Source organism: Phocoena phocoena, chromosome 2 (assembly GCF_963924675.1).
Source record: "Phocoena phocoena chromosome 2, mPhoPho1.1, whole genome shotgun sequence".
NCBI classification, from domain to species: Eukaryota; Metazoa; Chordata; class Mammalia; order Artiodactyla; family Phocoenidae; genus Phocoena; species Phocoena phocoena.
The window spans coordinates 95,830,864-95,853,634 of NC_089220.1; the positions used below are offsets into that span (position 1 = coordinate 95,830,864).

The window sequence follows — 22,771 nt, forward strand, 5'->3', positions numbered from 1 at the left end:
GTATCATGAGAATTTGCCACAATGATTTGTAGGGATGTCCACCTCTAATGCTAAAAAGATGTAATGGATGCCTCTTGTTTATTTCTTGGCTTAATAAACTTTTTTGGGTCACTTTTCATTGTATCACTGCCATCATCACCATCCCAGTTTCTCCTATCACCTACAGGTGTCAAATCCCTGCACATATTATAAAAATCTTAAATATCTATCCCATATTATATGCTTTCTAATAATGTGACAGTGTTAATTCAAACAATAGCTAATGGTCTGTGTTTCCTTGCTTTAGAGACAAAGAGAAGTCAACACACCTCAAAACTGGATGACCATGTCCGCAGGATGAACTCCCAGTGCTTGGCCTGGCATTCCAGACCCTCCCAGTCTGGGTCTAACTTACCACTCTACTGCGGACCTGTTGTTCCCGACACAAACCTCCGCTTAATCTAGACGGAGCTATTTACTCCTGCCTGAGGACGGGTCCTCACTCAGTTCTACCACTGTGCCTTTGCCCACTCATTGCCGTGCCTGAAATGTTCTCCCATTTTTAATCACTCACACACAGTTTTCAGGCTTCTTTAACTTTTCTGTCCACGATAATCTCTCCTCTCTGAAGCACTTCCCTCACCACTTGTTTGTGACTTAATTATAGTGGTTTTGAATCATCATTTAGCTTCTCAATGGCAGGGATCAAATCACCCCTTCCTCTGTTTCCTGTGTCCCCCACCAGCAGTGCTAGTCACAGAAGTGGTGGTCAATAAATACTGGTTGAGTATATGATAACCACAGAGGGCCAGAATTTAAAATACACTATTACTAGTTCTTAGTAGAAGACATTCTGCCAGACTGTCAAGGTAGCGTGGGGTGGAGTGATGGGAAGAGGGCCTGGCATCAGATGGCTGACATTTCCAAGGTTCTAAGAGTCATCTTGCACACCCTCCAGCAGTGCAGCTCTTGTGGAGGGAGGGCAGAGTGTGTGGCCTTGGACTTTAAGAGCATCCTTTCTGGCCAGCCTCTCCAGGATTAGTGGTGCTTTATGGGTCTTACCTTATCTGCATCCCTTTTCTGCAAGAGCACATGTCCTTGCGCAGGAAGAGGCTGTTCAGGGTGACCGCCCCAATCAAGAAGAAGAGCTGCTTCACTGCCTGCCTCACGATCTCAGGGTCCAGGCCGTTCTGGCACATGGTACTGTAAAAGTAGCTCAGCTGCTGCAAGATGGAGGTCATTGTGTAGGCATCCGTGTCATCTATGCTGGATGACCGCTTCCGGAAGCCTGTGGGCTTCAGGCTGGAAATGCCCTGCAGACTCTCATACTCCAGCATGCCTGGCACTATGGAGAAAAACGGGAAGATTTTCTTGCACACACAGTGGGGACACCCAGAGAACATTTCCACTGCTCTCATGTGTCTGTTTCAGGAGGTGGGACATTTTCCACACGAGTTAGTGTGGATATAGCTGTGATAGAGGAAGTAAAAGAATGGAGGGTTGGGGAGCACCAAGATGTAAGGGGTGGATGGGGATGGACCGTCACCTACAGCAGGGCAACAGCTCCTCTTCTTTCAACTTCACAGGACAGAGAGCTGGTTAGCGTGACAACCCACGGTCTGGAACTACTTAAAGCCTAAAGTATTTAAATTTCAGAAAATTGAAGAAAGTATACAAGAATTTGAGTGAGGCTTTAGAATTTCAAAAATACTTGGCTAAGAACCAGGATTAGCCATATAAGTAGCAGCAGTTCTCCCAAGTCTTTCCCTTCGGGATGGATCCCCCCTACAGAAATAGAACTATGACCTGTGTACTTTTATATATGTAATCATTTTAGCAATCAAAGAATTAAAAATTGGACATTTACATCAGTAAATCTTCTTGTTTTAAAATTATGTTCTTTGGAATTACACATGCCGTGCACCAGATTTATTTTTTTAAGGTCTCAATGTCATTAAAAATATTTCTTGGTCATCGATTCTTTTCTTACCTATTATTGGTTGAATGTTATTTTCCATTATAATAATGAACTGATGATATATTCGAATAGCCACATCACTAAGAATCTGTCTGTATTCTGAAAGGTCAAAATTGTTCAAGCAATTCTTATTCTGACGCAGATTGTTATTCTTCATGAATTCCTGGAAGTAATTTTGAATATAAATATTAGAATAGGCCTACTGGGGGACAAGGGGAAGATGGCGGAAGAGTAAGACGCGGAGATCACCTTCCTCCCCACAGTTACACCAGAAACACATCTACACGTGGAACAACTCCTACAGAACACCTATTGAACGCTGGCAGAAGACCTCACACCTCCCAAAAGGCAAGAAGCTCCCCACGTACCTGGGTAGGGCAAAAGAAAAAAGAATAAACAGACAAAAGGATAGGGACGGGACCTGCACCAGTGGGAGGGAGCTGTGAAGGAGAAAAGGTTTCCACACACTAGGAAGCCCCTTCACGGGTGGAGACTGCGGGTGACAGAGGGGAGGCGCTTCGAAGCTGCGGAGGAGAGCACAGCAACAGGGGTGCGGAGGGTAAAGCAGAGAGATTCCCACACAGAGGATCGGTGCCGACCAGCACTCACCAGCCCGAGAGGCTTGTCTGCTCCCCCGCCGGGGTGGGCGGGGCTGGGAGTTGAGGCTCGGGCTTCGGTCGGATCGCAGGGAGAGGACTGGGGTTGGCGGCATGAACACAGCCTGCAGGGGGTTAGTGCACCACGGCTAGGCTAGCCGGGAGGGAGTCCGGGGAAAAGTCTGGACCTGCCGAAGAGGCAAGAGACTTTTTCTTCCCTCTTTGTTTCCTGGTGCTCGAGGAGAGGGGATTAAGAGCGCTGCTTAAAGGAACTCCAGAGACTGGCGTGAGCTGTGGCTATAAGCGTGGACCGCAGAGACGGGCATGAGACGCTAAGGCTGCTGCTGCCGCCACCAACAAGCCTGTGTGCAAGCACAGGTCCTTATCCACACCCCCCTTCCGGGGAGCCTGTGCAGCCCGCCACTGCCAGGGTCCCGGGATCCAGGGACAACTTCCCCAGGAGAACGCACAACGTGCCTCAGGCTGGTTCAACATCACACTGGCCTCGGCCCCCACAGGCTCGCCCAGCATCTGTACCCCTCCCTCCCCCCGGCCTGAGTGAGCCAGAGACCCCGAATCAGCGGCTCCTTTAACCCCGTGCTGTCTGAGCGAAGAACAGACGCCCTTCTCCGACCTACATGCAGAGGCGGGGCCAAATGCAAAGCTGAGCCCCGGGAGCTGTGAGAACAAAGAAGAGAAAGGGAAATCTCTACCAGCAGCCTCAGAAACAGCGGATTAAAGCTCCACAATCAACTTGATGTACCCTGCATCTGTGGAATACCTGAATAGACAACGAATCATCCCAAATTGAGGAGGTGGACTTTGAGAGCAAGATTTATGATGATTTCCCCTTTTCCTCTTTTTGTGAGTGTGTATGTGTATGCTTCTGTGTGAGACTTTGTATAGCTTTGCTTCCACCTTTTTCCTGGGGTTTTATCTGTCCGTTTTTTTCTTTAAAAAAATTTAGTTTTTTAATAATTATTTTTTATTTTAATAATTTTATTTTATTTTATCTTACTTTATTTTATCTTATCTTCTTTCTTCCCTCCCTCCCTCCCTCCCTTCCTTCTACTTTTTCTCCCTTTTATTCTGAGCCATGTGGATGAAAGGCTCTTGGTGCTGTAACCAGGAGTCAGTGCTGTGCCTCTGAGGTGGGAGAGCCAACGTCAGGACACTAGTCCACAAGAGACCTCCCAGCTCCACATAATATCAAACGGTGAAAATCTCGCAATGAGATCTCCATCTCAACACCAACACCCAGCTTCACTCAACGACCAGCAAGCTACAGTGCTGGACACCCTATGCCAAACAATTAGCAAAACAGGACACAACCACACCCATTAGCAGAGAGGCTGCCTAAAATCATAATAAGTCCACAGACACCCCAAAACACACCACCAGACGTGGACCTGCCCACCAGAAAGACAAGATCCAGCTTCATCCACCAGAGCATAGGCACTAGTCCCCTCCACAAGGAAGCCTACACAACCCACTGAACCAACTTTAGCCACTGGGGACAGACACCAAAAACAACAGGAACTACGAACCTGCAGCCTGCAAAAAGGAGACCCCAAACACAGTAAGATAAGCAAAATAAGAAGACAGAAAAACACACAGCAGATGAAGGAGCAAGATAAAAACCCACCAGACCTAACAAATGAAGAGGAAATAGGCAGTCTACCTGAAAAAGAATTCAGAATAATAATAGTAAAGATGATCCAAAATCTTGGAAATAGAATAGAGAAAATGCAAGAAACATTTAACAAGGACCTAGAAGAATTAAAGAGCAAACAAACAGAGATGAACAACACAATAAATGAAATTAAAAATACTCTACATGAGATCAATAGCAGAATAACAGAGGCAGAAGAACGGATAAATGACCTGGAAGATAAAATAGTGGAAATAACTACTGCAGAGCAGAATAAAGAAAAAAGAATGAAAAGAACTGAGGACAGTTTCAGAGACCTATGGGACAACATTAAATGCATCAACATTCGAATTATAGGGGTTCCAGAAGAAGAAGGGAAAAAGAAAAGAACTGAGAAAATATTTGAAGAGATTATAGTTGAAAACTTCCCTAATATGGGAAAGGAAATAGTTAATCAAGTCCAGGAAGCAAAGAGAATCCCATACAGGATAAATCCAAGGAGAAATACACCAAGACACATATTAATCAAACTGTCAAAAATTAAATACAAAGAAAACATATTAAAAGCAGCAAGGGAAAAACAACAAATAACACACAAGGGAACCCCCATAAAGTTAACAGCTGATCTTTCAGCAGAAACTCTGCAAGCCAAAAGGGACTGGCAGGACATATTTAAAGTGATGAAGGAGAAAAACCTACAACCAAGATTACTCTACCCAGCAAGGATCTCATTCAGATTTGATGGAGAAATTAAAAACTTTACAGACAAGCAAAAGCTGAGAGAGTTCAGCACCACCAAACCAGCTTTACAACAAATGATAAAGGAACTTCTCTAGGCAAGAAACACAAAAGAAGGAAAAGACCTACAATAACAAACCCAAAACCATTAAGAAAGTGGGAATAGGAACTTATATATCGATAATTACCTTAAATGTAAATAGACTAAATGCTCCCACCAAAAGACACAGATTGGCTGAATGGATACAAAAAGAAGACCTATATATGCTGTCTACAAGAGACCAACTTCAGACCTAGAGACATATACAAACTGAAAGTGAGGGGATGGAAAAAGATATTCCATGCAAATGGAAACCAAAAGAAAGCTGGAGTAGCAATTCTCATATCAGACAAAATAGACGTTAAAATAAAGACAACTAGAAGAGACAAAGAAGGACACTACATAATGATCAAGGGATCGATGCAAGAAGAAGATATAACAATTTTAAGTATTTATGCACCCAACATAGGAGCACCTCAATACATAAGGCAAATACTAACAGCCATAAAAGGGGAAATCGACAGTAACACATTCATAGTAGGGGACTTTAACACCCCACTTTCACCAATGGACATATCATCCAAAATGAAAATATATAAGGAAACACAAGCTTTAAATGATACATTAAACAAGATGGACTTAATTGATATTTATAGGACATTCCATCCAAAACCAACAGAATACACATTTTTCTCAAGTGCTCATGGAACATTCTCCAGGAGAGATCATATCTTGGGTCACAAATCAAGCCTTGGTAAATTTAAGAAAATTGAAATTGTATCAAGTATCTTTTCCAACCACAACGCTATGAGACTAGATATCAATTACAGGAAAAGATCTGTAAAAAATACAAACACATGGAGGCTAAACAATACACTACTTAATAACGAAGTGATCACTAAAGAAATCCAGGAGGAAATTAAAAAATACCTAGAAACAAATGACAATGGAGACATGACGACCCAAAACCTATGGGATGCAGCAAAAGCAGTTCTAAGAGGGAAGTTTATAGCAATACAATTCTACCTTAAGAAACAGAAAACATCTCGAATAAACAACCTAAACTTGCACCTAAAGCATTTAGAGAAAGAAGAACAAAAAACCCCCTAATTTTGCAGAAGGAAAGAAATCATAAAGATCAGATCAGAAATAAATGAAAAAGAAATGAAGGAAATGATAGCAAAGATCAATAAAACTAAAAGCTGGTTCTTTCAGAAGATAAAACTGATAAACCATTAGCCAGGCTCATTAAGAAAAAATGGGAAAAGACTGAAATCAATAGAATTAGAAATGAAAAAGGAGCAGTAACAACTGACACTGCAGAAATACAAAAGATCATGAGAGATTACTACAAGCAGCTCTATGCCAATTAAATGGACAACTGGAAGAAATGGACAAAACCTTAGAAATGCACAACCTGCTGAGACTGAATCAGGAAGAAACAGAAAATATGAACAGACCAATCACAAACACTGAAATTGAAACTGTGATTAAAAATCTTCCAACAAACAAAAGCCCAGGACCAGATGGCTTCACAGGCGAATTCTATCAAACATTTAGAGAAGAGCTAACACCTATCCTTCTCAAACTCTTCCAAAATATAGCAGAGGGAGGAACACTCCCAAACTCATTCTATGAGGCCACCATCACCTTGATACCAAAACCAGAAAAGGATGTCACAAAGAAAGAAAACTGCAGGCCAATATCACTGATGAACATAGATACAAAAATCCTCAACAAAATACTAGCAAACAGAATCCAACAGCACATTAAAAGGATCATACACCATGATCAAGTGGGGTTTATTCCAGGAATGCAAGGATTCTTCAATATATGCAAATCAATCAATGTGATACACCACTTTAACAAATTGAAGGAGAAAAACCATATGATCATCTGAATAGATGCAGAGAAAGCTTTCAACAAAATTCAACACCCATTTATGATAAAAACCCTGCAGAAAGTAGGCATAGAGGGAACTTACCTCAACATAATAAAGGCCATATAGGACAAACCCACAGCCAACATCATTTTCAATGGTGAAAACTGAAACCATTTCCTCTAAGATCAGGAACAAGACAAGGTTGCCCACTCTCACCACTCTTATTCAACATAGTTTTGGAAGTTTTAGCCACAGCAGTCAGAGAAGAAAAGGAAATAAAAGGAATCCAAATCGGAAAAGAAGAAGTAAAGCTGTCACTGTTTGCAGATGACATGATACTATACATAGAGAATCCTGAAGATGGTACCAGAAAACTACTAGAGCTAATCAATAAATTTGGGAAAGTAGCATGATACAAAATTAATGCACAGAAATCTCTGGCATTCCTATATACTAATGATGAAAAATCTGAAAGTGAAATCAAGAAAACACTCCCATTTACCATTGCAACAAAAAGAATAAAATATCTAGGTATCAACCTACCTAAGGAGACAAAAGACCTGTATGCAGAAAATTATAAGACACTGATGAAAGAAATTAAAGATGACACAAACAGATGGAGAGATATACCATGTTCTTGGATTGGAAGAATCAACATTGTGAAAATGACTCTACTACCCAAAGCAATGTACAGATTCAATGCAATCTCTATCAAACTACCACTGGCATTTTTCACAGAACTAGAACCAAAAATTTCACAATTTGTATGGAAACACAAAGACCCCGAATAGCCAAAGCAATCTTGAGAACGAAAAACAGAACTAGAGAAATCAGGCTCCCTGACTTCAGACTATACTACAAAGCTACAGTAATCAAGACAGTATGGTACTGGCACAAAAACAGAAATATAGATCAGGGCTTCCCTGGTGGCGCAGTGGTTGAGAGTCCGCCTGCCAATGCAGGGGACATGGGTTCGTGCCCCGGTCCGGGGATATCCCACATGCCGTGGAGCAGCTGGGCCTGTGAGCCATGGCTGCTGAGCCTGCGCATCCGGAGCCTGTGCTCTGCAACGGGAGAGGCCACAACAGTGAGAGGCCCACGTACCGCAAAAAAAAAAAAAAAAAGAAATATAGATCAGTGGAAAAGGATAAAAAGCCCAGAGATAAACCCACGCACATATGGTCACCTTATCTTTGATAAAGGAGTCAGGAATGTACAGTGGAGAAAGGACAGCCTCTTCAATAAGTGGTGCTGGTAAAACTGGACAGGTACATGTAAAAGTATGAGATTAGGGCTTCCCTGGTGGCGCAGTGGTTGAGAGTCCACCTGCCGATGCAGGGGATGTGGGTTCGTGTCCCGGTCTGGGAAGATCCCACATGCCACAGAGCGGCTAGGCCCATGAGCCATGGCCGCTGAGCCCGTGCGTCCGGAGCTTGTGCTCCACAACGGGAGAGGCCACAACAGTGAGAGGCCTGCGTACCACCAAAAAAAAAAAAAAAAAAAAAAATTATGAGATTAGATCACTCCCTAATACCATACACAAAAATAAGCACAAAATGGATTAAAGACCTAAATGTAAGGCCAGAAACTATCAAACTCTTAGAGGAAAGCAGGCAGAACACTCTATAACATAAATCACAGCAAGATCCTTTTTAACCCAGCTCCTAGAGAAATGGAAATAAAAACAAAAATAAACAAATGGGACCTAATGAAACTTCTAAGCTTTTGCACAGCAAAAGAAGCCATAAATGAGACCAAAAGACAACCCTCAGAATGGGAGAAAATATTTGCAAATGAAGCAACTGACAAAGGATTAATCTCCAAGATTTATAAGCAGCTCATGCAGCTCAATAATTAAAGAACAAACAAACCAATCCAAAAATGGGCAGAAGACGTAAATAGACATTTCTCTAAAGAAGATATACAGACTGCCAACAAACGAAAGAATGCTCAACGTCATTAATCATTAGAGAAATGCAAATCAAAACTACAATGAGATATCATCTCACACCAGTCAGCATGGCCATCATCAGAAAATCTAGAAACAGTAAATGCTGGAGAGGGTGTGGAGAAAAGGGAACACTCTTCCACTGCTGGTGGGTATCTGAATTGGTACAGCCATCATGGAGAACAGTATGGAGGTTCTTTATAAAACTACAAATAGAACTACCATAAGACCCAGCAATCCCACTACTGGGCATATACCCTAAGAAAACCATAATTCAAAAAGAGTCATGTACCAAAATGTTCATTGCAGCTCTATTTACAATAGCCCGGAGATGGAATCAACCTAAGTATCCATCATCGGATGAATGGACAAAGAAGATGTGGCCCATATATACAATGGAATATTACTCAGCCATAAAAAGAAATGAAATTGAGCTATTTGTAATTAGGTGGATGGACCTAGAGTCTGTCATACAGAGTGAAGTAAGTCAGAAAGAGAAAGACAAATACCGTATGCTAACACATATATATGGAATTTAAGGAAAAAAATGTCATGAAGAACCTAGGGGTAAGACAGGAATAAAGACACAGACCTACTAGAGAATGGAGTTGAGGATATGGGAAAGGGGAAGGGTAAGCTGTGAGAAAGTGAGAGAGTGACATGGACATATATACACTACCAAATGTAAAATCGATAGCTAGTGGGAAGCAGCCGCATAGCACAGGGAGACCAGCTCGGTGCTTTGTGACCACCTAGAGGGGTGGGATAGGGAGGGTGGGAGGGAGGGAGACGCAAGACGGAAGAGATATGGGAACATATGTATATGTATAACTGATTCACTTTGTTATAAAGCAGAAACTAACACTCCCTTGTAAAGCAATTATACTCCAATAAAGATGTAAAAAAAAAAAAAGAATAATGTAGACATGTAGAAAATTAAAATACTATCTCTTCTAATGATATTATCATAAGCTTCTACTATAACTCCTATACTTTAAAACTTAATGTCTGATTTGTATCGAATGATTTCTCGATGTTTGTGGTAGCATTTATTTTCTATAACTTACTACACTTGACGCTTAAATGACATGGGTTTGAACTACACGGCTCTACTTACATGCGGATGTTTTCACTAAATATGTACTATAGTACCACATGATCCACAGGTGATTCAATCTGTGGATGGGTCAACTGTAAACATTACCGTCCTGTTTATTTCCCTGACAAATATGTGCCTCCAGAGCTACACTTCATTGGAAAACAACTCCCATGGAAGCTCACAGAAAAAACTGCAAAGCACCCAAGGAAATGAACTGCTGTAAGAAGTTGGTAGGTGAATAAGTGAGATTCATAACTTTATAATTAGAGTATAGACCAATCTGAAATATTTTAAAATGTGGGTTCTGGGCTGAGTATTTGTCCCCCGCTTCAAATTTATATATTGAAGCCCTAACCTCCAGGGTGGCTATATTTGGAGATGGGGTCTCTAAGGAAGTTACTAAAGTTAAATGAAGTAATAGGGTGGGGTCCTGATCTGATAGGATTAGTGTTCTTACAGAAGGAGACAGCAGAGAGCTCAATCTCTCCTTCTACCCCATGCACTGAGGAAAGGCCATGTGACTACATAGTGAGAAGGTGGCTGTCTGCAAGCCCAGAAGTGAGCTCTCACCAGTGAACCAACCATGCCTGCACCCTGATCTTGGGCTTCTGTCCTCCAGAACTATGAGAAAATAAATTTCTGTTGTTTAGGCCACCTAGTCTGTGCTAGCAGACCAAGCAGACTAATACAATATGTTTAGCATGTTCAAAGAGATAAAAGAGAAAAAAAACCATTAAGAATAGGACATTATAAAAGGCAGAGGTGGAAAAGAACCATTGAAATTTTAGAAATAAAAATACAGTAATTAAAAACCACTCAGACAGGGACAAGAACTTTGTATACATGGCAGAAGGGGGTAAAGAAAGGATTTTTAAAAATGGTGTTGAATAATGCCTCCCATTAAAGCCTCACAGAGGCCAGTTTGTCTTAAATGGGCTGGTCTTCCCCCCTCCCCCTAACATTCCTTTTGGTTAGGGATTGGATTTTCTTTACTTATTTCTCCTTTTATTCAATAGTACCAGTAGGATTATTTTTATATTTTATTTTACTTTCTCTCCATTGGGACAACTGGCTATCCACATGGAAGAAGATAGGAGATCATTACCTCACATGTCAACTTGGGATAAATAATCATACCAATTTTGGATAAAAGCATAATTATGAACTCTAAATTTGAATTATCAGTTTAGAAGAAAGAATAACTTCATGATCTCAGGGTAGGGAAGAATTTCTTGAACAAGACATTAAATCAGGTATCATAAAAGAACAGGACTGACAGGTTTAAGTACATCAGAATTCAAAAATTATGTCTGACAAAGGACTCCATAAGGAAAAGTGGAAGATAAGCCACAATCTACCCATAATATGTAAAGAACTCTTGCAAATCAATAAGAAAAAAATCACCCTTGAGGAAAATGGAGAACAGATGTGAGTAGGCAATTTAAAAGGCAACCCAAACTGACTAGTAAGCACATGAAATGATGCTTGACCTCACTAGTGATCAAGTAATTACAATTTAAGTCAACAAAGTATCATCTTATGCCATGAGACTAATAAATAATAAAATGTCTGTCAATACCTACTGTTGGTAAAGGTATGAGACACTGGAACCTTTACATACTACTGGTAGGACTATAAAGTGGTATAACCATTTTGCAGAGCAGTGAAAACCCTGAAAGCCATTTTTGCTATTTTAGGTCAATGAAATATTGCTCTGTGAGTACCTGGAGGTGAAGAGCTTCTTTATGATGTCAGGCCCTTGAAAGCAGAGTCAGAATGGCAAAGGATTTGCAGATTATGGAGGAACAATCAGAATCTCATAGTGAGAACAGCTATGAAGAAAATAGGCATGTTGAACTAACAGCTGTATTTTAGAGTGATAACACTAAAAACTTCAGAATTTTACAACCAAAAGGAAAATGAGAAATCACAGAATCTACCTCATGAATTTTAAGTCAAGAAAACGGAGGCTTAGTACCATGCCTGAGGTCTATACTTCTTTCTAGAAGTCTTTTTGCCTGTGACTTCCATTCAGCTGGTGATGTGAAGCTGGTCTCCTGGGTAAGGGGGGAGTAAGAAAGCCAGGTGGAGCAAAAGCTGCCCCTGGAGCTGGGCATCCCAATTCCTAACTCCTATGGTGAGTTCTGGCTCATGAGGAGGTAGGAGACTGGCAGTCGGCATAGAACACAGAGTGGGCAGGCAATCCTACCTCTTCTCCACTGTACTGCTTCAAGCAATTGAGGAAATGACAAGTATTGGAAAGCCAAAAGGACAGCATCTCAAAGTCTTCTAAATGTTCCTTTAAAAAAAAAACAATAAGAAAAGACAAAGTTGGATTTTGGTGTTGGATTTGGTACCTCTGAGCCAAGAACAGACATATCTTACCTGTTTGGTTAGCTGGTGGCTTTTGACCAAAAATAATTCCTTTTTTATTCATTAAAGACTTTATTAAATTTATACTATAAAAATAAGCTCTTATATTTATTTAGCACGTTATGGTTTGCAAAGTATTTCTGTACAGGTTATATCACCTGTTATGATCCTTGAAGCAGGCACTGCAGGAATGCCTGAGAAATGCCTCAGTCCTTGCCCTCCAAAGTTCACATTCTGACTGGTAAGACAGACATGACGTACATAGGACACAGTTAAACAGGCGGCCAACAGCCTATGTGATGGGCATAGACTGTGCTACAAAAGCTCAGAGGATGCAGAGATGATGTGGAACGTGGACAGCTGAGCAAACCTCAGGAGAGAGGTGGGAGGATGTCCTCCTTGAAGGAAAGGGGTGGACAGACAAGAGCTCAGCATCGAGGACTCTGTTGGCAAGAACACCCCCGCTTATGGGGCAGGAAGGAGAGGAATGAGCAAAGGAAGGAGAGGTAATAAAGACCAGAGAGATAAAAGGAAAACTGGGAAAGTCCTGGGATTTGAAAGACAATGTCAGAGCGTTTCAAGGAGATGGTGCTACTGTTCAGTCCACTTAAAGAGAATAAAAATTAAGAAAATACCATTGGATTTAGCAAGCGGAATTACTTGTGATCTTTCTGTGGAGTAATGGGGGTAGAAGCCAGATTGCAAGGGGTGAAAAAAAAAGGCACGGTGGCCAAGGGGGTATGTGGACCAAGTGAGGGTTGCTTTACTGTGCTGTGCACTGGAGGGGGAGGGGTGGGAAGCCACTGAAGAAGCTGAGATGGTAGATGCTGGCAAGGAAGGATTTACACTCCTCATGCCATGTGTCTTTCAGTTTCTAAGTATTTAAGCATTCCAGAGCAGCACGATGGGGCAGATACTGTGTGCCCATGACCTGGAACGTAGTGCAAGTGTACCCTGAGAAAACCCAACTTATGAAAATACGGACAGGGAAAGCATGAATTTATGGAAGTCTCTTCTAAGAACACAGTGGTAGCTCCTGTGAAGACAGTGACCATAAAGCACCCAGCACCAAGTCAATGTCAGTTTTCTATTCCTAACTCCTGATGAATAATGAATTCTTAGTATAAAATTTGGTGGGAGGGGGGATGGGGGGAAGAATTATCCATGCCCTGATGCACTCAGTTTTTATTCTTCCCTTTTCCTAGAGTATTTAAAATAGGATTTAATTGCTCATGACTTTTCCAGAACACATATTTTACTAAAAGTGAGATAGGACTTCCCCAACTAAAAAAAATTACATATATCTCAAAATCAAACATTACTTCCCATTTGGAAGGGGAATGAAGAATAATGGATCTATATTTTACTGGTCCCTTACATATAGGTTATCTTTGTTTCTGGGCTGAGAATAAAAGTACATACTGTGGTTTTATAAGGGAGAATTACATAAATGCCAAGGGAAGAGATGAGTAATTTTTCAGTCCTACCCATTCCTTGGCATTCACACTTGTTATCTGGATAGACACATACTCCTTGCAGCCAGCCCCTCTTTGCAGCCCCGGGGGACGGAAGTGGTGGGGTGGTGGCTACCAGGTTGTAGTTTTGCAGGTAAGGATTTGGGGTCCACTGGCAGATCCCCACCCTTAGGGCTCTCTGACCTAAGTTGTCTTTTTCTAACAGCTAGGATTCTTTTCCTGATTTGGCCTCTGACTGGTTTGAGAAATCATGTGGTTGACCAAAGACTGGAGGTGAAGGATGGGAAAAGTACAGGCATCTGGTCATTCCCACAGGTGTTCCTAAAGTAGCCATGATACCAAGGGCCATGTCAAAGGTAGTTCCTACCTTAACCACCTGCTTGATACCATTAATGGTGCTGTTCATGAGGGACTTGAGCATGTTGGCGTCATTCAGAGAGTCTGCGTAGCGTACACACATGAACAGGATGTGAGCTGGCAGCCCGGGGATCATGTTCACCACCACACCGCGGGGCTTCAGGTCTGGAGCAGAGAGAGTCAGCGAGGATTACAGCTGATGATCAGCTCTCCCGATAAGGAACCTATAATGATGGGGCAGGGGTTGTCTGCTTTTCTGTACTTGATGCAGTGCCTGAATGCATAGGGGTGTCTTTTCCCTTTGAGGAGTTCAGGCTGACGGTTTTCTTGGCAAAAATATACATGCAGGTGCCACCTGCTTCTCTTACTTCTCATTTGCAAAGTACCTTCTCTTTTCTAAGGTTGAATAAAGGACAGAATTTCTTATCTCCAAGGTAACAGAGGAACCCCAGTTCCATGCACCCTCACTTCAGCCTCTATGATGAGGATGGAATATGACCTCAGCAATCACATGCATCTGCCTTGAATAGAGAAAATAGGTACACAGCAGTCCTGCAGAGGAGGACCAGCTGGTCTTGAGGAGAGGAGAATGGCTGGAAGGCAGAGTGGGAATGAAGGGAAGATAGAAACTTTATAGAACAAGTTAAAATAAGCAAACACAGGGCTTCCCTGGTGGCGCAGTGGTTGAGAGTCCGCCTGCTGATGCAGGAGACACGGGTTCATGCCCCGGTCCGGGAAGATCCCACATGCCACGGAGCAGCTGGGCCCGTGAGTCATGGCCGCTGAGCCTGCGCTCCGCAACGGGAGAGGCCACAACAGTGAGAGGCCCGTGGTGACAGGGGAACAAAGAGGCCCCACAGCTGTGCACCAGTCAGGGTGGAAAGGAAAGGGTAGGGGTGCTCATGTCCTCTGAGGGGAGTCAATTAGGACATGAGGAGTAAGGCTACATATGGGCTTTCTGCTTTGAGATGTTACAACCCACTGATAGGGAGGCAGCTTTTATCCTTTTCCGTGGAAAACCATGTGGTTTTCATGGTGAAGACAGTCTAGTAAGATTGTTTCTAAGACCACCAACCCTAGAGTATGCCCACTGGGAGATTCCTGTAACAGGTGTGGCTGGAAAGCCTCCACCGTACTGCCTTCAAATAAATTTCTCAGCAGACGTCAGATGGAACGAAGGAAACACAATTACTTTTCCATGGCTCCTGTGCTGAGACACAAAGATGAGGAGATGTGTCTTCTACCCTGACCATGTGATGAGACTTGGGAAGAGGTTAGGGCAGCACTTCTCAACTGAAGGCAAGGTATCCCCAGAGGGCATCTGGCAATGTCTGGAGGCATTTCTTATTGTCGTGGCTAGGGGTTGCTACTGGCTTCTACAGAATAGAAGCCGACGACACTGCTCAATATTCTACAGTGCAAAGCCCCTCCCCACCCCAAACAAAGAATTACGTGGTCAACAGTGGTGAGGCTGAGAAGAAGCAGTGGAGGAAGAAGAGGAAATACCCCTGCCCAAGACTGTAGCAATGGCTGATGCTCAAGTTCTCAAAGATAGAGCGAAAATTCAGAGTTCCAGGTTTCACTACCAAGAATGAGGTTTTGGATGAGCTTGGCCTCATCTTCTCTCTTGTATTCCAGCATTCCAAGGTACTCCTTGGGTCCTGAGGACAGGTGCACATCATTGGCTGTAGGCAGAGGCAAACAATCAACTAAATACACAAAAACAACTTTCACCAGCGTTATCATGAGACTACTCTGTCTCTTTCCGTCCCATACTGGCTGGTTTGCCCATAAACTCCTGATAAATGCAAACTTTATTAAATCCTGAAGAATTTCTTCTGGTAGTGAATCTTATCTGTGAGGATATCAATGAGTACAGCTGCTGGTATATATCCTCATGAGTACCTGGTATATATCGAGCACAGTGGGGATATGAAAATGATCCAAGATGATGCTCTTGCCTTCAGGACACTGACATTACAGTTAAAGAAACGAGATTCACAAAACATGTGGTGTGCAAAACACCAAACTGCATGATCCCAAGGTGGCTGGCCTAGCTTCCTATGTGCCATCACAAGGTGCCACAAACTCAGTAGCGTAAAGCACAATTTTTAAAAATATATAATTAAAAAGGTTTCACATTTCTGGAGGTCATAGACTGAAATAGATCTTACACTGCTAAAATCAAAGTGTCAGCAGAGCTGTGTTCCTTCTGGAGGCTCTAGGGGAGAACCCATTTCTTGCCTTTTCCAGCTTCTAGAGGCTGCCCACATGATTTGGCTTGGGGCCACATCACCCTGACCTCTGCTTCTATCACCACATCTTCCTCTCTCTGCTTATATTGTCATATCACCTTCTCTCACCTTGTCACTCCTGCCTCTCTTATAAGGTCTTTTGTGATTATTGTGCATTGAATCCACCTGGATAATCCAGGCGACTCTTCCCAACTCAAGAGCCTTCACTTAATCACACCTGCAAAATCCCTTCTGCCATGTAAGGTAACATATTCACAGGCTCTGGGGATTGGGACATGGACATTTTTGGGTGGGCCACAGTCTGCCCTCTGGTCCCCAAAGATTCATGTCCATTCTGAGAGGAGGAGATGTACACAGAAGCATAGGTTAGAGAGTCAGAAAGACTTTAAAGATGCCACGCTGCTGAATTCAAAGATGGTGGAAGAAGCCCACAAGTCAGTAAAAGTGGGTGGCTTCTAGAAGAAGGAAAAGGCAAGAGAACAGAATCTCCCCCTAAAGCCTACAGAAGCCCTGCTGACATGTTGACTTTAACCCTGTGAAGACCATTTTGAACTTCTGACCTCTAGAACTGTAAGACTTGTGTTTTATTAAGCCACTAATTTTATGGTGATCTGTTAGGCAGCCATAGGAAATAAATACAGGGGACATAAGACATTACACAGAGGTAGGTTGGAACTGTTGAAAAATTCTCCTTGAAGGAGGCAGCACTCCAGCTGGGCCAAGAAAAGTGAGTAGGCTCTGATGGATGAAAAAGATAATCCAGGTAAAGAGTTAACAGAACTCTCTTCTACTGCGTGAGAGTCTGTCCTGTTGACTTACTAGCTCTGTTCCCTTGGAGACTGATAAAGGTAGAATGTTAACTGTTTTACTAAGCAACCTACTTATGCTAAGAATAACCTCTGATTGCTGAACTGCATCTGGACTGGGAAGAACAATAAATGAAGCAGAAATACATGATAAGAACATCATACTTTGGGTATTCTTAAGTGTGGTCACTTGTACCCGACCATACTCCTTGGGAGCTAGTGCCACCTATGGAGTGTCCAAAAGGTACTGGCTTCCTGACCACAGCCCTGTGAATGAGCTTGGAGACAGACACTCCAGCCCCAGCTAAGCCTTCAGATGACTGCATCCCTGCTGATGACTTCACTGCAACTCAGAGCGAGGACCACCCAGCTAAGCCACTTATGGATTCTTGACCTTCAGAACTGTGTTTTTCTTTTACATCTTTATTGGAGTATAATTGCTTTACAACGGTGTGTTAGTTTCTGCTTTATAACAAAGTGAATCAGCTATACGTATACATATGTTTCCACATCTCTTCCCTCTTGCATCTCCCTCACTCCCACCCTCCCTATCCCACCCCTCTAGGTGGTCACAAAGCACCGAGCTAATCTCCCTGTGCTATGTGGCTGCTTCCCTCTAGCTATCTATTTTACGTTTGGTAGTGTATATATGTCCATGCCACTCTCTCACTTTGTCCCAGCTTCCCCTTCCCCTTCCACATGTCCTTAAGTCCATTCTCTACATCTGCGTCTTTATTCCTGCTAAATTTTGGGATAGTTTGTTATATGATGATAGATACATGATACAGGAAGGAAAGCTGATGTATTCCACTTTAGACACACTGGGTTGGAGGTGATAATAGAAAGGTGAAGGAGTAGTCTTAAGAGGCAAAAAGGGACTGGGACTCAGGAAAAGTGAGGAATGGCAGGTGGATTTTGGAAGTCCTTATGTAGCGATGGCAGTTCCTTCATTCATTCCAACAATGGGGACACCACTGGGCAATGGGAAGGACAGACATGGTCTCTGCCCTCATGAGGGCAGACTGACCTTTATCATTAATTACTGAAGCGGAAAGATCCTCATTTTGGTTTTGGACATATTAAATGTGAGGTGAGAGCTGAATAAATAATAGTAAAGGAGCTCTTCAAAGAAAGGAATATAGTAAAAAGAACAGAGAACTGAAGATACAGCCTTAGTGATAACGGTTGGGAGGAAGAAGCAATACTGAACAAAAGAGTAAAGGGAGTTAGAAGAGAGAAGTCAGAAAAGTTCAGTGACACAGAAGCGGATGAAGGGAGAGAGAACTTCAAGATGGCAGAGAAGTAAGACGTGATCACCTTCCTCCCCACAAATACACCAGAAATACATCTACATGTGGAACAACTCCTACAGAACACCTACTGAATGCTGGCAGAAGACCTCAGACTTTCCAAAAGATACATATATAAATTTTTTCCTTTTTCTCTTTTTGTGAGTGTGTATGTGTATGCTTCTTTGTGTGATTTTGTCTGTATAGCTTTGCTTTTACCATTTGTCCTAGTATTCTGTCTGTCCATTTTTGTTTTTGTTTTTTTGTATAGTTTTTAGAGCTTGTTATCATTGCTGGATTTGGTTTTTTTTGGTTTTTTTTTTTGCAGTACGCGGCCCTCTCACTGTTGTGGCCTCTCCCATTGCGGAGCACAGGCTCCGGACGCGCAGGCTCAGCAGCCATGGCTCACGAGCCCAGCCGCTCTGCACATGTGGGATCTTCCTGGAGTGGGGCACGAACCCGTGTCCCCTGCATCGGCAGGCAGACTCTCAACCACTGCACCACCAGGGAAGCCCTGTATTTGTTTTTTGGTTTGGTTGCTCTCTTCTTTCTTTCTTTTTTTTTAAATTACTTTTTAATTTTTAAAAATTTTTAATAATTTATTTTAATTTTTTATTTTAATAACTTTTTTTTCTTTCTTTCTTTTGTTCTCCCTTTTCTTCTGAGCCGTGTGGCTGACAGCATCTTGGTGCTCCAGCCAGGTGTAAGGCCTGTGCCTCTGAGGTGGGATAGCCGAGTTTAGGACACTGGTCCACCAGATACTTCCCGTCTCCATGTAATATCAAACGGCGAAAGATCTCCGAGAGATCTCCATCTCAACGCTAAGACCCAGCTCCATTCAACAACCAGCAAGCTACAGTGCTGGACAACCTATGCCAAACAACTAGCAAGACAGGAACACAACCCCACCCATTAGCAGAGAGGCTGCCTAAAATCATAATAAGGTCTCAGGTACCCTAAAACATACCACTGGACGCAGTCCTGCCCACCAGAAAGACAAGATCCAGCCTCATCCACCATAACACAGGCACCAATCCCTTCCACCAGGAAGCCTACACAACCCACTGAACCAACCTTACCCACTGGGGGCAGACATCGAAAACAACATGAACTATGAACCTGCAGCCTGTGAAAAGGAGACCCCAAACACAGTAAGTAAGTTAAGCAAAATGAGAAGACAGAGAAACACACAGCAGATGAAGGAGTAAGGTAAAAACCCACCAGACCAAACAAATGAAGAGGAAACAGGCAGTCTACCTGAAAAAGAATTCAGAGTAATGATAGTAAAGATGATCCAAAATCTTGGAAATAGAATGGAGAAAATACAAGAAACGTTTAACAAGGACCTAGAAGAACTAAAGCAAACAATGATGAACAACACAATAAATGAAATTAACAATTCTCTAGAAGGAATCAATAGCAGAATAACTGAGGCAGAAGAATGGATAAGTGACCTGGAAGATAAAATAGTGGAAATAACTGCTGCAGAGCAGAATAAAGAATGAAAAGAACTGAGGACAGTCTCAGAGACCTCTGGGACAACATCAAACATACCATCATTTGAATTATAGGGGTCTCAGAAGAAAAAAAGAAAAAGAAAGGGACTGAGAAAATACTTGAAGAGATTATAGTTGAAAACTTCCCTAATATGGGAAAGGAAATAGTCAATCAAGTCCAGGAGGCACAGAGAGTCCCATGCAGGACACATCCAAGGAGAAACATGCTAGGACACATATTAATCAAACTTTCAAAAACTAACATCAAAGAAAAAATATTAAAAGCAGCAAGGGAAAAACAACAAATAACATACAAGGGAATCCCCATAAGGTTAACAGCTGATCTTTCAGCAGAAACTCTGCAAGCCAGAGGGAGTGGCAGGACATATTTAAAGTGATGAAAGGGAAAACCCTACAACCAAGATTACTCTACCCAGCAAGGATCTCATTCAGATTCGACAGAAAAATTGAAACCTTTACAGACAAGCAAAAGCTAAGAGAATTCATCACCACCAAACCAGCTTTACAACAAAGGCTAAAGGAACTTATCTAGGCAGGAAACACAAGAGAACGAAAAGACCTAAAATAACAAACCCAAAACAATTAAGAAAATGGTAATAGGAACATACATACTGATAACTACCTTAAATGTAAATGGATTAAATGCACCAACCAAAAGACATAGACTGGCTGAATGGATACAATAACAGGACCCGTATATATGCTGTCTACAAGAGACCCACTTCAGACCTAGGGACACATACAGACTGAAAGTGAGGGGATGGAAAAAGTTATTCCATGCAAATGGAAAGCAAAAGAAAGCTGGAGTAGCAATTCTCATATCTGACAAAATAGACTTTAAAACAAAGACTATTATAAGAGACAAAGAAGGACACTACGTAATGATGAAGGGATCAATCAAAGAAGAAGACATAACAATTGTGAACATTTATGCACCCAACATAGGAGCACCTCAATACATAAGGCAACTGCTAACAGCCATAAAAGGGGAAATTGACAGTAACACAATCATAGTAGGGAACTTCAACACCCCGCTTTCACCAATGGACAGATCATCCAAAATGAAAATAAATAAGGAAACACAAGCTTTAAATGATGCATTAAACACGATGGACTTAATTGATATTTATAGGACATTCCATCCAAAAAAACCAGAATACACTTTCTTCTCAAGTGCTCATAGAACATTCTCCAGGATAGATCGTATCTTGGGTCACAAATGAAGCTCTGGTAAATTTAAGAAAATTGAAATTGTATCAAGTATCTTAACCAACCATGACTATCAATTACAGGGAAAAAATCTGTAAAAAATACAAACACATGGAGGCTAAACAACAAACTACTAAATAACCAAGAGATCACTGAAGAAGTCAAAGAGGAAATCAAAAAATACCTAGAAACAAATGACAATGAAAACACAATGACCCATAACCTATGGGATGCAGCAAAGGCAGTTCTAAGAGGGAAGTTTATAGCTATACAATCCTACCTTAAGAAATAAGAAACATCTCAAATAAACAACCCAACCTTACAACTAAAGCAATTAGAGAAAGAAGAACAAAAAAAACCCAAAGTTAGTAGAAGGAAAGAAATCATAAAGATCAGATCAGAAATAAATGAAAAAGAAATGAAGGAAACAACAGCAAAGATCAATAAACTAAAAGCTGGTTCTTTGAGAAGATAAACAAAATTGATAAACCATTAGCTAGAATCATCAAGGAAAAAAGGGAGAAGACCCAAATCAATAGAATTAGAAATGAAAAAGCAGAAGTAACAACTGACACTGCAAAAATACAAAGGACCATGAGAGATTACTACAAGCAACTGTATACCAATAAAATGGACAACCTGGAATAAATGGACAAATTCTTAGAAAGGCACAACCTTCCGAGACTGAACCAGGAAGAAATAGAAAATATAAACAGACCAGTCACAAACACTGAAGTTGAGACTGTGATTAAAAATCTTCCAATAAACAAAAGCCCAGGACCACATGGCTTCACAGGTGAATTCTATCAAATATTTAGAGAAGAGCTAACACCCGTCCTTCTCAAACTCTTCCAAAATATAGAAGAGGGAGGAACACTCCCAAACACATCCTACGAGGCCACCATCACCCTGATACAAAAACCAGACAAAGATGTCACAAAGAAAGAAAACTACAGGCCAATATCACTGATGAACATAGATGCAAAAATTCTCAGCAAAATACTAGCAAACAGAATTCAACAGCACATTAAAAGGATCATACACCATGATCAAGTGGGGTTTATCCCAGGAATGCAAGCATTCTTCAAAATATGCAAATCAATCAATACGATAAACCATATTAACAAATTGAAGGAGAAAAACTATATGATCATCTCAATAGATGCAGAAAAAACTTTCAACAAAATTCAACACCCATTTATGATAAAAACCCTGCAGAAAGTAGGCATAGAGGGAACTTACCTCAACATAATAAAGGCCATGTATGACAAACCCACAGCCAACATCATTTTCAATGGTGAAAAACTGAAACCATTTCCTCTAAGATCAGGAACAAGACAAGGTTGCCCACTCTCACCACTCTTATTCAACATAGTTTTGGAAGTTTTAGCCACAGCAATCAGAGAAGAAAAAGAAATAAAAGGAATCCAAATCAGAAAAGAAGAAGTAAAACTGTCACTGTTTGCAGATGACATGATACTATACATAGAGAATCCTAAAGATGGTACCAGAAAACTACTAGAGCTAATCAATGAATTTGGGAAAGTAGCAGGATACAAAATTAATGCACAGAAATCTC

At 41.6% G+C, this 22,771-nt stretch overlaps 1 protein-coding gene across 1 annotated transcript in view; it reads right to left on the reverse strand.

Moving 5' to 3' along the window:
* Positions 1-22,771, reverse strand: part of MYO5C (myosin VC) — a 107,613-nt gene that overhangs the window by 9,191 nt on the left and 75,651 nt on the right. The window contains exons 34-38 of the mRNA XM_065871728.1: positions 15,703-15,801; positions 14,127-14,281; positions 12,121-12,210; positions 1,970-2,120; positions 1,042-1,324 (exon numbers count right to left, since the gene is read on the reverse strand). Of these exons, the coding sequence (XP_065727800.1) occupies positions 1,042-1,324; positions 1,970-2,120; positions 12,121-12,210; positions 14,127-14,281; positions 15,703-15,801 (778 nt within the window). The remainder of the gene's footprint in view (positions 1-1,041; positions 1,325-1,969; positions 2,121-12,120; positions 12,211-14,126; positions 14,282-15,702; positions 15,802-22,771) is intronic.